Source organism: Onychomys torridus, chromosome 14, assembly GCF_903995425.1.
Source record: "Onychomys torridus chromosome 14, mOncTor1.1, whole genome shotgun sequence".
In the NCBI taxonomy this organism is placed as follows: domain Eukaryota; kingdom Metazoa; phylum Chordata; class Mammalia; order Rodentia; family Cricetidae; genus Onychomys; species Onychomys torridus.
This window is the reverse complement of record NC_050456.1, coordinates 20,328,210-20,342,822: the sequence shown is the minus strand read 5'-3', so window position 1 is coordinate 20,342,822 and position 14,613 is coordinate 20,328,210. Positions and strand designations below refer to the sequence as shown.

The following is a 14,613-nucleotide window of genomic DNA, read 5'->3' as shown; positions in this document are numbered from 1 at the left end:
GCACACACATTTTGACAACTACAGAAAGGTTCTAGTAGCCACCTTAGCTGGCACCATCCAATAAGAAATGCCCAGACACTCGCTGCAGGTGAGACACGGGACTCAGTCTTACAGCTGGGGGCATGGGCTTAGGCAGGACCGCCAGGAGTCTGAGGCTCACCTACACTGTGGTGGCCTCTGCTACGCTGTGAGACAGTCCTCAAAACCAAACACCCTTAAGTAGGTTGATGATGATTATGCTGGACTTTGTTAAACCTATGCAGGTGACCTTCCTCTCCCTCTGCTCCTGGGGTACAAACGGGATCTTACCATGATGCTCTTCAGCCGTTTGACCTCATCTTCCTGTGCTCGATAGGATTCTAGTTCTTGCTGGACTGATTCTGCGACTTCTGGGAATGGGCTGAAACGACATTGCACACTATCAACCGAGGGTAAAGGATTCATGTTCCACACGTGCATTTGGAAATACAGATGAGACTATTACTTTAAAACACAGTTTCGAAAATATTTTATATATAACATGGACAGACATACATAAATAAAACTATGTAATTTGAAAGCGTATATCATAATCAGAAATCTGCACAAACTTATATTCTACTTCTAGCCTTTTCATTAATGAAATTACATTTTCTCTTTAACTACATACTGTTTAAACAAAAGTATTTTTTAATTTATTATTTACTTACATGACTGAAAATCAAAGGAAGACAAATAAGTATATTTAAGCATTAAATAAATACTCTCACCCAAACTAGCAGATGTCAGAGGAACCGTTCAACTGTAATGACAACAACTGAAAAGTCAGCATCCTTAATCTAGTACTCTTAGTGCCCTTACTGGTAAAAAGAGCACTTCTATCTATGGGTGGTGGTGCACGCCTTTAATCCCAGCACTCGAGAGGCAGGTGGATCTTCGTGAGTTCGAGGCCAGCCTGGTCTACAGAGTTAGTTCTAGGACAGACAGGACTATACAGAGAAACCCTGTCTTGAAAACAAACCAAAAAGAACACTTCTAAATTACTCTTTTAGTGCCTTGCTGATGATATGTAATTTCATGTATGCCACCATTATAAAAGAAAATATAGAAACTGAATTCCAAATTAAAGAATATTATTTAAAAATTTTAATAGTATCTCAAACTACCATAGTTAGAAAAAGACAATAACAGCTTCCTGCTGAGAAGTCAAATCCTTGATACAGCCACATGGCTTTCTTCACATCTTTTTTTTAAGTTCTAAGTATAAATAATTTAAATACACAAAACCCTCCAGCATGTTAAACTACAGCTATATTCTGCTCCACTTTAAACACAGTGGAAGGTGAGGCCCCAAAGCACACAGATCAAAGACAGAGACAGACCTGTATCTTTATAGATACACAATGAAAATGCTTCCAAAATCATTAATGAAAACCACTGTTAGTTCTGGAGAAATAAAGCTTTCTTTGTTTAGAGTTTCTCTGGACATAATGGCAACAAGGTAATTTTACAGTATTTACTGACCCAATTAGGTACTTTAAAAGAACACAACAATGGGATGTCCACACTGGTCTACATCATGTGGCGAAACACTGTAATCTTCTTACTATCATTTCTTATGACTAAATCTCTGAACTTTAGATACAGGCTCTGCCTCCCCATGTATAGAGCATGGGGTTGTATGAGGGGCAACATCTAACAAAAAGGAAAAATATGACCCCAAAGTTTTTCTATCACAGTCAAATGAAAGACAGGTTCCTGGAGCTGGCAGTAGAGGTCAGAAAGACCCGTGCAATCTTCAGGGTGAGCTTTTGAAGGAAAAGAGCCCTACAAACAACTAAAGAAGCCAGGGGGGTCAAGAAGAAACTTCTTCTTTATGGTGGAATAAGAATCCATTATGTATGTGTACACGATGTTTATCATCCATTCATCTACTGGCAGACATGTGACTTAGCGTTCTGTCCCTGCTACTGTAATTGGCATATCAATAACACGGATGTATACTTGTCTTTGTGGTAGGGTATGGAGTCATTTGGGTATGAATCTGCAGTGGCATAGCCACGCCTATGGGAGTTCATTAGTTTCTTCAGTTTTGATTCATGATGACTTTATAAACACCTTATTCTTGTTCATACATACCAGTGGAAAAGTATATTGGTATTCAAAGTTCTCCGAATACATCACAAAAGAAAAAAGAAAGGAAGAAATGGAACAATACTGACACTCATCTACAAAGGACTTATTAGACCCATCATTGACTGTGCTGACTATATCAATGACCTCTGTATTATGTCTTAGGTTAGGCAGCATTTTTGTTTAAACGATAAACGTTTTAATTACTGATATTTTCTTATTTACCTTCCTTTATGTTTCTGCCAAAACTTATCAACTGGAGTTAAATCATAAGACTTCTTGTTTTTCCTCTTTGGTCTAGCACCAGCTGGAGAATTTTCCACTCCTGTAGATTCTTCCAAATTTACTCTGTTTAAGTGGAAGTCCTAGGAAATAATAAACTTGTTTAAAATAACTGAGTTTAAGAAGCACAACATTTCCTAGACAAGGAAAGTAACCAGCGTTGCTGGCCTTTCCAGTATTTCCAAGTGCAATACAGACTAAGGTTTGACAGCCCTTGCAGCTCTCCACCATCCACTAATGTGCTCACTGTTTATGAGTTTTAATGGAAGTAATTAAAATTTCAAATATACACAGAGAAAAGTCATATTAAGTTTCTCCTAGAAAAATATACATTTCTTTACAGAGAACATTTTTCCTTTAGAAATCAGATTTCATTGCAAGTGCATACTTTGTATCTCCTTAGTCATTTACTAACACATTTCAGAACATTCCCTCATATTTGATTATGTTTTTATGTTTATGTTTTTAATAGTTATGATTATGTTTTAGAAGATTAAAACACAATAAAGGTTAAAGCTTCACAAATAATAGCACCTCTTTTCACATAAATTCTAAGAGTAGGCCAGACTAGCAATGGCTACCCTTCTCTGCTTTGAGCTAATTTTACTAATGTGAGGCTTAATAGTATTTTTCCCCTTTCCTTTTCAAAACTCATACACACAACAGGTCAAACTAAAGTAAATCTCTTCTGTCCTTTCTTTCCCTTTTCACATTATATCCATGGCTTCTTTCACATTTTAGGGTCCACTTTGTTCAATAGCAGTGAGTCAGGAGATAAACATGGTCTGATGTGAAATGTCCCTCACTAGTTCATGTCTGAATGTTGGGCCCCCAGCTAGTGATGCTGCTCCGTCAGCTTGTGAGACATTGAGGGATAAGGTCGAGATGCTGAAGGAAGTGGGTCCCCCTGGGTTACAGCTCCAGTTCCTTCTGTTTCCTGAAGCTGACAGGATGCAGCAAGCAGATGCCACCGTCCCTGCCTCAGTGGACTGCATCCTCTCCAATCCTGAGTCAACAAATCCTTCCCTTTGGGGGTGGGGTGAGGGATAAGAGAAAACATGGCTGTTTGAAGGTGATAAAAAGAATGGTGAGCAAGAAAGAGAAATTATCAGGTGTACTGTGATGCAATCATCTTGGTTTTGAGGTAGCAATGATTTCTGTAGGTCTGAGCAAGTTAAGCAGACTCAGCACAATTTAATCTCTTCTAGATAAAGCAAGGTCATCCGTGTTGATTTGGATCCTGAGGGACACACTTTCTCACTTTTACAAACTGATCTTTACCATACCTTATTGAAGTACCACTTTCCTTCTGGTGGAAAAAAGGGTGAAATATACAGACATGAAATATACTGCCAGACCAGAAAAACATGTCTACTTTCTCTAAATCATAGACTCAAAGGAGCAGCCTCCCTTTACTGCTACACGAAGTCCATCAAAGAGAGGGACCACATGCGACAGCTTGCTTGCATGTGGGGGCGCTGTTCTTGGGACTGTACCAGTTACATATCTTTACCAGAACCCTTAGAAGTACTACACTTGCATTAAAAGAAGAAACAAGCAAAGCGTAAGAGTGACTCTGGTGCCCAGGATTTAAAGAGTGTGGCAGAAACAGGATGAAAGCCGCCAGTCTGACATCAGAGACCCTGCGCACAAGCGCTGTGCTGATTCTAGACAGAACTGTCTGTCCCAGAGCACAGGTGCTCACAATCCTACCCTTTACTACAGATACAGGCTAGAGGGTGTGGCAGCAGTGCCCAGGCTGACAAAGAAGAACAAACCGTTGGCTGGGTGTGGTAGCACATCCTTTAATGCCAGCACTCAGGAGGCCGAGGCAGGCAGGCAGATCAAGGCCAGCATGGTCTACAAAGCAAGTTCAGAACAGTCAGGGCTACACAGAGAAACCCTGTCTGGACAAACAAACAAAAGAATAGTGATACATTTCAACCTCCATATGTTTTCTAAAAATTCCTCACATCACAGTTAAAGAATACCAGTGACTGGTTTAAATTCTCGGTTTCCCACTCTAACACGCAATCTTCCCTTGCACAAAAGTCATCCATAAAGGGTAAATTAAAAATAGCTCAACTCCGAAAACACTTTCAACAGTGAATAGACATTAAGTGTTGTATGTGAGAAGTCTAGCTTTTAAAAGTTACCTGTGAAAACAAAAGACACAGAGAGGAACATCTTTAAACAGCTAAGCTTTAGGAACTCAATTTCTAGAAGTACTGTTTCCATGGTAGCGACACAGCTCATTCAAACACAAGTCACTTGTAAGGAAAATGCCGCTCTAAAAATAGGAGAGCATATTATTACTGAATACTGACAGAGTATTCAAACACAAAATGATCAAGGAATGAAAGACGCCAAGAGTTCTGAGAAATAACAGCAGAAAGAACATTTCTACTGTTTACATAATAGCAAGGCAAATCAAAAAGTTAATTTTGATCTCAAAAATTGGGAGACTAAAGCAATTTGTACTCTACTCAATCATGCAAAAGAAACAACATTTGAACCCCAACAAAAGGCAGCACAGTTGGTTTTAGCACAATAGAAGTTAAGCTGTTTCCACTGACAGATCTGAAAGGCTGGACAATGGTGCCTCAAAATTACCAGATATAAATAACCCACAGGGAAGCCTACCCAACACTGGGAAGCCTTCAGAAACCCTGCCCTCTCTCACAAGCCAGAGACAGCTAATGTGAACCAAGTTACTTGGGATTTAGATGATACCTCTGAATCTGAATATAGATTCACAGCTAAGATTCCTATTCTCACGTAACAAACACAGAGCAGAATACAAATAACTTGTATTTTGGCAAGAATTCACAACCTTTTCACTTTAAATGCTGTTACAGTAATCACCGAACAACTAGTTCATTGTCAACAACCGGTTTTCAGACAAAGGACAGTAGTAGCTTCCACTAAGGGACCCCTAACTAGTCCCATATTAACCATAATGATGGAGCAGTACAGTCCCGGAAGTGAAAACACAGGCAATGATGGAAGCGGACATAGCGCAGGGATTGAGGCGGCACCTCAGGGCTCTCGTATCTCCCAAGGCTTAGCTGGCGCTGCCATGAGGACGGAAGAAATGCACTGCCCTGGCTCACTCACCACGCATAAGCCTAAGAACGCCATCTGCTGGAGCAGAGCTCATCAGAGGGTAATGTTGTCTGGGGGATGGGGTGCCATCTCTGGGAGAGGAAATAATGAGGAAAAAGTGTGGTGATTTGCATGCAGAGCTGGTGAACACCTCTCCTGCAAATCACAATTATTTCCTTCAGAAAAGATGTACTAGTTTAATTAAGCCGAGTCTTGTTGTTTTTCCTCCAAAGGCACCGACAAATGAGTCAACGGGCGAACACATCAGGTTTCAGTCTCAAGGCAAATACAACAGCTTCCACTGACTCCTACAAATTAAAGCATCATCTGAAGAACAAATCTTCAAAGGTCTTCTCCAAACTAATTCCGGTGAGGGTAAATTTTAGACACCAAGTTCTAAGCAGTCTGTGCACATTTACACTGTTCTGAACTCCGCCGGGGTAGCTGTGGCTCAGCTAGGTGAGCCGGGGGACGATGCCTTTAACTACAGTCAGGGAAGTGCTGAGGCATCGCATCTATTTCTAACTGAGAACTCAACTGTGCACATCTGGTGGGCAACCTTCTATGTCAAGAAGCATGACACTTACAGTGCTCAGGAAGAGCCTACACTCGGGGAGTGAACCTCAAGTTACACAGCAGGTCCCCAAATACCTAATGTCACTTTAGAATAAATGTATCCATGTTAAAGAAGGTAAACTTCTAGATAAAGTTATATAAATCTGTATCTGCAGCCACACTCTTCCATGGAATAAGCAGAGAAAATACTATCAGAATGATGATATGGAGATTTTAAGTTATTTTGCAACTTAAAATTATTATTACTATGTTATTTCTCAGATTTTAAGTTGTCTTACAACTTAGATCCAAGTAGTTTGTTTTATAAAAGCAATATAAGGTTTCTTTGGCTCAAATCAGTCTGTCAAATAAAACTCAAGCAAAACAAGGATTACAACATACTCAAAAGAATGGAAACATTAGGTCACACTGATGCTTTTAAACTGTACACAATGGTTGCCTAATATAATGTTACCAGTTTCCTATTACTGCAGTAAGTCATAAGAGAACACATCCTTCACTCTCAGGATGAGACACACTGTAAGATGCTATCTTTCAGGAGAAGTAACAGACCCAGCATGTCTGTCACACGGTGCTCTTTGATAGGAACCATGGCTTCCGGAGAAATGGCTGCAGCCAGGCTTGAGACAGAAAATGGACATAATGGGCAGAAAATGCTGATGACCGAAAACAGGAGAGCTATCAAAGACTAATAGGGTCATGTCGAGAAGATACCCTGACCAAATATGAGAGGACAAAGATGTGATGAGGTGAGTATCAAAATGAATTACTATAATTATTTGATAACGTCTCAAATATAAAAGGCCATTATCTCATAAAACCCAACAGCTACTGTTGACTGCTTTTGCAGACTGCTAAGGGGGTGAATTCATTTTCTAAACTGGCAAGTGAATGAACAGACTCAAACATTTCTTTCTTTCTTTCTTTCTTTCTTTTTCGTTTTTCGAGACAAGAGTTTCTCTGGGTTTTGGTTCCTGCCCTGGAACTCACTCTGTAGCCCAGGCTGGCCTCGAACTCACAGAGATCTGCCTGGCTCTGACTCCCAAGTGCTGGGATTAAAGGTGTGTGCCACCACCACAGTCTCGAGAAAAAAAAAGAGAGAGAGAGAGACAGACAGAATGTCTGCATTAGATAGTCTCCATCTGCCATCAGCAATCAATATAACCTGGAGAACAGCCGTCAATGACAGCAAGGAAAGATGTACAGAGAACTTTTCAATGGACAGAACATGTCCACAACCTTTGTTCTATTCACCAGACTCATCATTATAGCATTTCTGAGAAGTGCCACAGAGCAGAAACTATCCAACACTGGTATGAAGTGGACTTAGAGTTGAGTCAAATCAAATTTCCAGCTCCAGCAATGTAATGTACAGGGCATCGTGGGACAAAGAAACATGCGAAATTGTACCATCAGTCTAATCAGTCAAATGCAGAAAGCAGGGGAGTCTCTAGAAAAATATGAACCAATTTCTGTGACCAGAAAGTTGAAATAAAAAAGGAGTAAGAAGCTGCTGGGATCTGTCTCTTTCCATCCCTGACACTGGTTACAAACATGGGCCACCAGGCCTGGCTTTTCACGTGGCTGCTGGGGATCCAAACTCAAGGTCCCCATGACTGTGCAGCAAGCACTTCACCAACTGAGACATTCCCCCAGTCCACATGAAGTATTTGTGTGTAAGCTCTTATGTGTAATTCAGGGAAGTTGAATGGTGTCTATGGGCATCATGGTACAATTCTATTTTTTTTCCCTTGTGGGAAGTATAGGCGGGACAAGAGAGAAGAGAATTCTGGGGGGTGGAAGGCTGGGGCGGGGAGACACCACCAGCCACCGCCATGAGAAGAAAGAGATAAGATACTGGTAAGCCACGAGCTACGTGGCAAAGTATAGACTAACAGAAATGGGTTAATTGAAGATAGAAGAAGTAGATAACAAGAAGCCTGCCGCGGCCATACAGTTTGTAAGCAATTTGTCCTGACTGTGGGCCAGGCAGGAAAACTCTAACTACAGTCCTAGGACGTGAACCCAAGTCTCACTCATTCTAGGAAGCACATTCAACCACAGACCCACAACCCTACATTCTAATTCTGTTTTCATTTGAAATGTTCTTTAAACTGAAGTCTAGCTCATAAATGTTCTTCCTCGCCATAGGTATATGAAGGTATGGGCTGAGATGGTTTCATCATATCGAATCTCTGTGTGAAAGCAAACAGAGCTTCCCTGACTATACAGATGGGGCAAAGGGCACACAGAACACAGGAATTAGGAATTATTTTAAACCACTGTGGTGGTTTGAATAAAAATGGCCCCCAAAGATCCCCAGGGAATGGCACTGTTAGGAGGTGTGGCCTTATTTAAGGAAGGCATCACGGGAGGGTTTGAGGTCTCAGAAGCTCAACCCTTGGCTCATGGTCTTTTCCTGCTGCCTGGGGACCCAGACGCAGAACTCTCAGCTCTTCTCCAGCATCATGTCTGCCTGTGCCGCCATGCTTCCCACCAGCCCCAATTAAATGTCTTCCTTGGAGTTGCTGTGGTCATGGAGTCTCTTCACAGCAACAGAACCCTCACTAAGACAGTCACTGGGATCTGAATGCTGACTAGACGGATGAGCACAATCTATTTTTATAATCTTAGTTCAGAACCCAAGGTATCTTGTGCTGGTAATGGCTCCTGAGAGCTTGCTCATTCTTAAGAGTGCCTCAACCCTTGGATCTGGGAACCGGATGAACCTATGCCATGGATACACCACTGGCAGTATGAAAATAGCTGACAACTTTAACGAAGAGATACTTTATTCAGTCTTAAAACTGCCTCATGATTAAGAACTAACTGTCCAATACTACTGTCACTAGTGCAATAAAACACCTGAAATGCAGTTAGTCTGAACTGAGATGTGACGTAATTATAAAAACACTGAATTTATAGAATTTCATATATAGAGGAGGAACTATAAAGTATTAACGTTAAAATTGACTGTGTGTTGAAAGCTAAAATCCACACTGTTAGATTACATAAAACATTCATCTGTTTCATCTTTTTAGTGGGACTACTAGAAAAATCCAAATTTACATTGGCAGCTGATAATATACTGATTACAAATATTATTTTAGAACCACAAGCCCTTGGTCAATGATGACAAGTGGGGGAGGAAATAAACGCAGGAAACAGCGAGAAAAGAATACAGTAAGCTGAGCATGGTAGTATGTGCCTGTAACCTCAGCACTCAGGAGACTGAGGCAGGAGGATTGCCATGAGTTCAGTGCCAGCAAGGACTATGCAGCAAGACCATGACTCAAAACAGGGATAGAAATACTCAATTTAAGAATGCTCTATGACCAAATACAGATAACTCTTACATGTTATTTACTAAGCAGCTAGGAAATAAGAGGGAAAAAAAACAGTAATAAAACAAATTTAACAATATATTATTCCCTAAGCGATTAGGATATGAGGGAGAGAGCACAGAAAGTTAGATTAGTAACCGTGTGTAATAGGTACCAGAGAGACTTCCAAGATCGGGGGCACAAAGCTCAGTAAAAGACGAGGCACTATGCTGAATCCCGCCATGCTGACCTGGGCGAGCACTCTCCCTAGGAGGCTAGCTAGCCACGTCCATCCGCCCAGTGCTGAGGCACAATGAGACCAGACTGACTGACCATTTATTTGCTTCTTATACTTTCACAAAGGGCAAGGGTATTGCAAAAGGTTTTTTGTCAGAAGAGCGTATTTCCCATTTTAAAATTAAAAAATAACCATTTTGACACACAAGGCAGCTGTCTCAATTACCATAGTTGTTTCTAAGATTTAATATTTAAATAATTATCAATGGTTTAGATTTTCCAGGCAAACGTAACTGATATAAAAATCAAACTTCAACTTTGTTTCCTAACTAGAAGTTTTCCTCCATCTTGTGGCGACAACGGGTATTAATTATTAAGACTTCTGAAAACTCTGAAGAACATTACAAAGGAAGTCGCTCTTAAAAAAAAAAATCAATAAATAAACAAGGGTCCCTCCGTGCCGCCATTAGCTTCTGCTGGGTCTGCCTTATCTTTCTGAGTTCTGAGTTTTCTTTCTTCTTTTCTGTCTCCCCTCAGATGCCAGAGCCTGACTGCTTTTCCTGGTACACAGGCTCCCCACCATGTGGCTGGCACTACACTAGCTTAATTCTCATGGCAAGACTTGATCCTCCTCCTCTCCATTCTTCACTGTCAAGATTTACAGCCCACATTCCCTGGAGGGTTTCCTTTTAAACTAACAAAACCATCCTCCAGCTTTAAAAAAAAAAAAAGCCAAATAATGACACAGTTATAATCTGTGGTATCTGTTTAGTTTATTCACATTATAAATGGTATTAAACTGGGTGTGGTAGTACATATTGCAACCCCAGCATTTGGAGGCTGACAGCAGGAGGGCTGCTGTGAGCTGAGTTCCAGATCAACCCGGCTATGAGGTGAGACTCTGCCTCAAAAAACTAAACAACAAATAAAAATGTAAAAACTGAACTCAAATGAGCAGAAGTAGGTCACCCAAACTTGTGTGGTCTGACTGCAAACTTTATCTTGTGAAGATGATTCTAAGAAAAATACCTGGCCACCCACTCTGTCTTCTCTGGAATTAGGAGTGAAGCCACTGTTTTGGCTTTGTCCCTGAGCTATTACCAAGTGACTACAGGACATGTTGTAACATGACAGAGGGGGAAATAAGTGTGTCTAATGAGCAGCCTAAAGACTCCTGTTCCTTATTCTGACTTCCATCATGGAATAGTGAAGACCTCATTAGGGACCAGTGTTAGCCTTGTTCACTTAGACGCTCCTGTCTTCTGACAAGAACTGATGAGCATTAATCTTTCCTGCTGAAATTATGTGCATATATGTCTTACTTCACATACTCACAGCACTTTGTATTTCAATTTCTTACATCTAGGAGAGTCAAGAAGGAGCCCAGGAATGCTTTAAATTTAGCAATTAGAAAGGAACCCAGCAGGGTGGTGGTGGCACATGCCTTTAATCCTAGCACTCAGGAAGCCAAGGCAGGCAGAACTCTGAGTTCAAGGACAGCCTGGTCTACAGAGTGAGTTCTAGGACACTGAGGGCTACCCAGAGAAACCCTGTCTCAGGAAAACAAAAACAAAAACAAAACCAACATCACCACAAACAACAACAAAAAGCACCAAAAATAAAATAAAGATCCCAAGATATCTCAGTGCTCTAGATAGCCTCCACATCATCGGAGACAGAGAAGAGGTGACCCCGAAATAGCATGCTTTTACTGACACCCTTCCAACCCTGGGTCCCTCAGCAGTTTGGGGGGCTACTGATAAAATATGCCTAGAGACCACTAAGAAGCTCACTATGCCCATTCTGTACGTCTCTCTACCCCTCCCTCTCTCAGACCTCATCTCCCATTCGTACCCATGTCTGGAAATCCTGCTGTTACAATCTCCGGAACTCAGTCATCGAGAAAAGTCACTTTGAACATCCCTCTAAACATCTGTGGTTTTGTTCTCTATCTGAACTCCAAATGGCTACCTCTTTCAGCTTGAGAACATTTTCTTTTTAGCCCACCCCCACAGCTTTGGACCTGGAACTGTCTGTCTTCTTTGCTATCTCCAACTGGCTTACTTGCCTTCCTCCTAAACCCACGCCAATCCTAAAACTCACTTCACCAGTTAGAGGCAAATATTACCCTTTCTCACCTCTTCTCCCCAGGTACATTTGGCACGGTGGGAAGAAACTTTGGTTGCTACAACTGAGGGAGTATTACTGGTGTATGGAGGACTGCCCAAGGCCAGGGACATGACAAACATCTTAGAAAATCTAAGAGGCTCTACAACAAAGAATAAGGTCAAATGGCTACATTACTCGCTATTGCCCCCTGCTGGATAGTCACTCCCCTTTCCCAACTTTTTTTTTTTTAAATTTTATAATTTAATGTAATTTTACATATCAGCCACGGATTCCCCTGTCCTCCCTCCTCCCGCTCCCCTCTCCCAAGCCTACCCCCCCACCTCCCATCTCCTCCAGGGCAAGGACTCCCCTGGGGATTCAGCTCAACCTGGTAGATTCAGTCCAGGCAGGTCCAGTCCCCTCCTCCCTTCACCCAAGCTGAGCAAAGTGTCCTCGCATAAGCCCCAGGCTCCAAACAGCCAGCTCATGCACTAAGAACAGGTCCCTCCCACTGCCTGAGGGCCTCCCAAACAGTTCAAGCTATTCAATTGTCTCACTTATCCAGAGGGCCTGATCCAGTTGGGGGCTCCACAGCTTTTGGTTCACAGTTCATGTGTTTCCACTAGTTTGGCTATTTGTCCCTGTGCTTTTCCCAGTCATGGTCTCAACATTGCTTGCTCATATAATCCCTCCACTTTCTCGCCAATTGGACTCCTGGAGCTCCACCTGGGGCCTAGCTGAGGATCTCTGCATCCACTTCCATCAGACATTGGATGAGAGTTCCAGCATGACAGTTAGGGTGTTTAGTCATTTGATCACCAGACTAGGTCATTTCGGGCTTTCTCTCCACCATTGCCAGTAGTCTACAGTGGAGGTATCATTGTGGATTTCTGGGGACCTCTCTAGCACTTTGCTTCTTCCTATTCCCAAGGGGTCTTCATTCATCATGGTCTCTCCTTGTTCTCCCTTTCTGATCTTGATCCAGCTGGGATCTCCCGCTCCTCTAAACTCTCTTTCCCTCGACCTTTGCTCTTCATTACCCTCCCTCACGTCCAAGTTGTTCATGTAGATCTCATGCATTTCTCTGTCATTGGGCAATCCCTGTGTCTTTCTTAGGGTCCTGTTTTCTAGGTAGCCTCCCTGGAGTTGTGAGTAGCAGTCTAGTCATCTTTGTTTTACATCTAGTATCCACCTATGAGTGAGTACATACTTGGGCATATTCCCAAGGAATGCTCAATCATACCACAAGGGCACAAGCTCAGCTATGTTCACAGCAGCATTATCTGTAATAGTCAGATCCTGGAAACAACCTAGATGCGTCTCAACTGAAGAATGGATTAAGAAAATGTGGTACATATACACAATGGAATACCACTCAGCAGAGAAAAACAATGACATCACGAGGTTTGAAGGCAAATGGATGGATCTAGAAAAAATCATCCTGAGTGAGGTAACCCAGACTCAGAAAGACAAACATGGTATGTACTCCTTTCCCAACTCTCAAGTCAGGAAAATGTTGGAATTAAAATTCTTCTCTTTGAAATCTGTCCTAAACTCACTTCAACCTGTTTTGGCTCTAAACTCGTCTTTTATTTTCCTTCCTTCCTTCCTTCCTTCCTCCCTTTCTTATTTCCTCTCTCCTTCTCTCTCACGCGTCTTTCTTCCTTCTTAGTTTTTTTAGACTGGGTCTCATGTATCTAAGGCTTCCTAGAACTTACTGTGTAGCTGAGAATGACCTTGAACTCCTAGTGTGACGACAGTTTAACTGGCTTCTACTCACTAGGTGTGTGACTTCTCATGTCCCTCCAGTTAAGGCAAAGTCTGCACTATGTTGTCCCTGTGTCCCACTTAGACTCACGTCCTTCCTGACTCCCATGCTGCTTCACTGTGGCTACGAGGCCACTGGCTGTTTTCCAGCCTAGAAGGCTCTGCCCCGTTTGGTTATGAGGTTTATACTTTACCTCTTTGAATCATCCTTACCTGTTGTTTCATAAGTAGGTCTGTCTGGTTTCAGAACCTCAGTCCTGTTCGCCAGCACTGTGCTCTCCTCTAGAGTACTCTCTACCTGAGTGCTATGCAGTCTGTTTACTGCCGGTCTCTTCTTCCTAGACTACAGCTTCAGGAAGACAGGCATCCCTGTGTCTCCTTCTCTTTGCTGAAGCCGGGCCCCAAACTGTCTATTCACTAAACCTCTCACTCGGTCTTTTATCACAGAGCCTCTTGTCTTACGTCCACGGCTCTCTTTGGTTCCTTTTGCTTTCTATATTGAATGGATGTTAACCACTATTTCCTTAATATTCTTCCCAGAGTTGTAGCACAGTTCTCTAGGTACCTGTAGAACTGAATGTTTCTACCAGTAATCCTAAATGTGATTTAGTTAAGTAACTGCCGTAGAACGTCTTGGTTTTAAGGAGATGGGCTGTTGCATGCCTCTCTTTTCTTTTTTTCATGACATTATACGCAGTCTTTGTGGTAATGATACTACTACGTTATAACCCTGAAGTTTAGTCAACTAGAATGCTTGTCTCAGAACCAATGTTCCGGGTTCAAATTCTCTGAACTCTCTTTCTTTCAGACAGGGTTGCACTTGTGGTGCAGGCTGTCCTGGACTACTTAGCTGAGGCAGGCCCAGAACCTCAGGTTATCTTCCTGCCACAGCTTCTGGAGTTTGGAATTACAAAGAGGAGCTCTTATGCTTAGAAACTTCTCTTACATCTCACTTCCTCTGTCTGTACAGTGGGGATGACTGTGATCTTACTAGTGATTTGCTAGAAATTACTTGTGCATGTGTTTTTTTTTCATTGCCTTTGAAGGTTGGGGCTGGGCTTTATTTCTATACATTATACAATAAACATATTAGAATATGTTT

The 14,613-nt window shown here is 41.9% G+C and overlaps 1 protein-coding gene across 2 annotated transcripts in view; it reads right to left on the bottom strand.

The window, feature by feature from the left end:
- Window positions 1-14,613, bottom strand: part of Scfd1 (sec1 family domain containing 1) — an 85,555-nt gene that overhangs the window by 39,357 nt on the left and 31,585 nt on the right. For both annotated transcript variants that reach the window (XM_036205817.1, XM_036205818.1), the window contains exons 11-12: window positions 2,338-2,477; window positions 310-400 (exon numbers count right to left, since the gene is read on the bottom strand). In XM_036205817.1, the coding sequence (XP_036061710.1) occupies window positions 310-400; window positions 2,338-2,477 (231 nt within the window). The remainder of the gene's footprint in view (window positions 1-309; window positions 401-2,337; window positions 2,478-14,613) is intronic.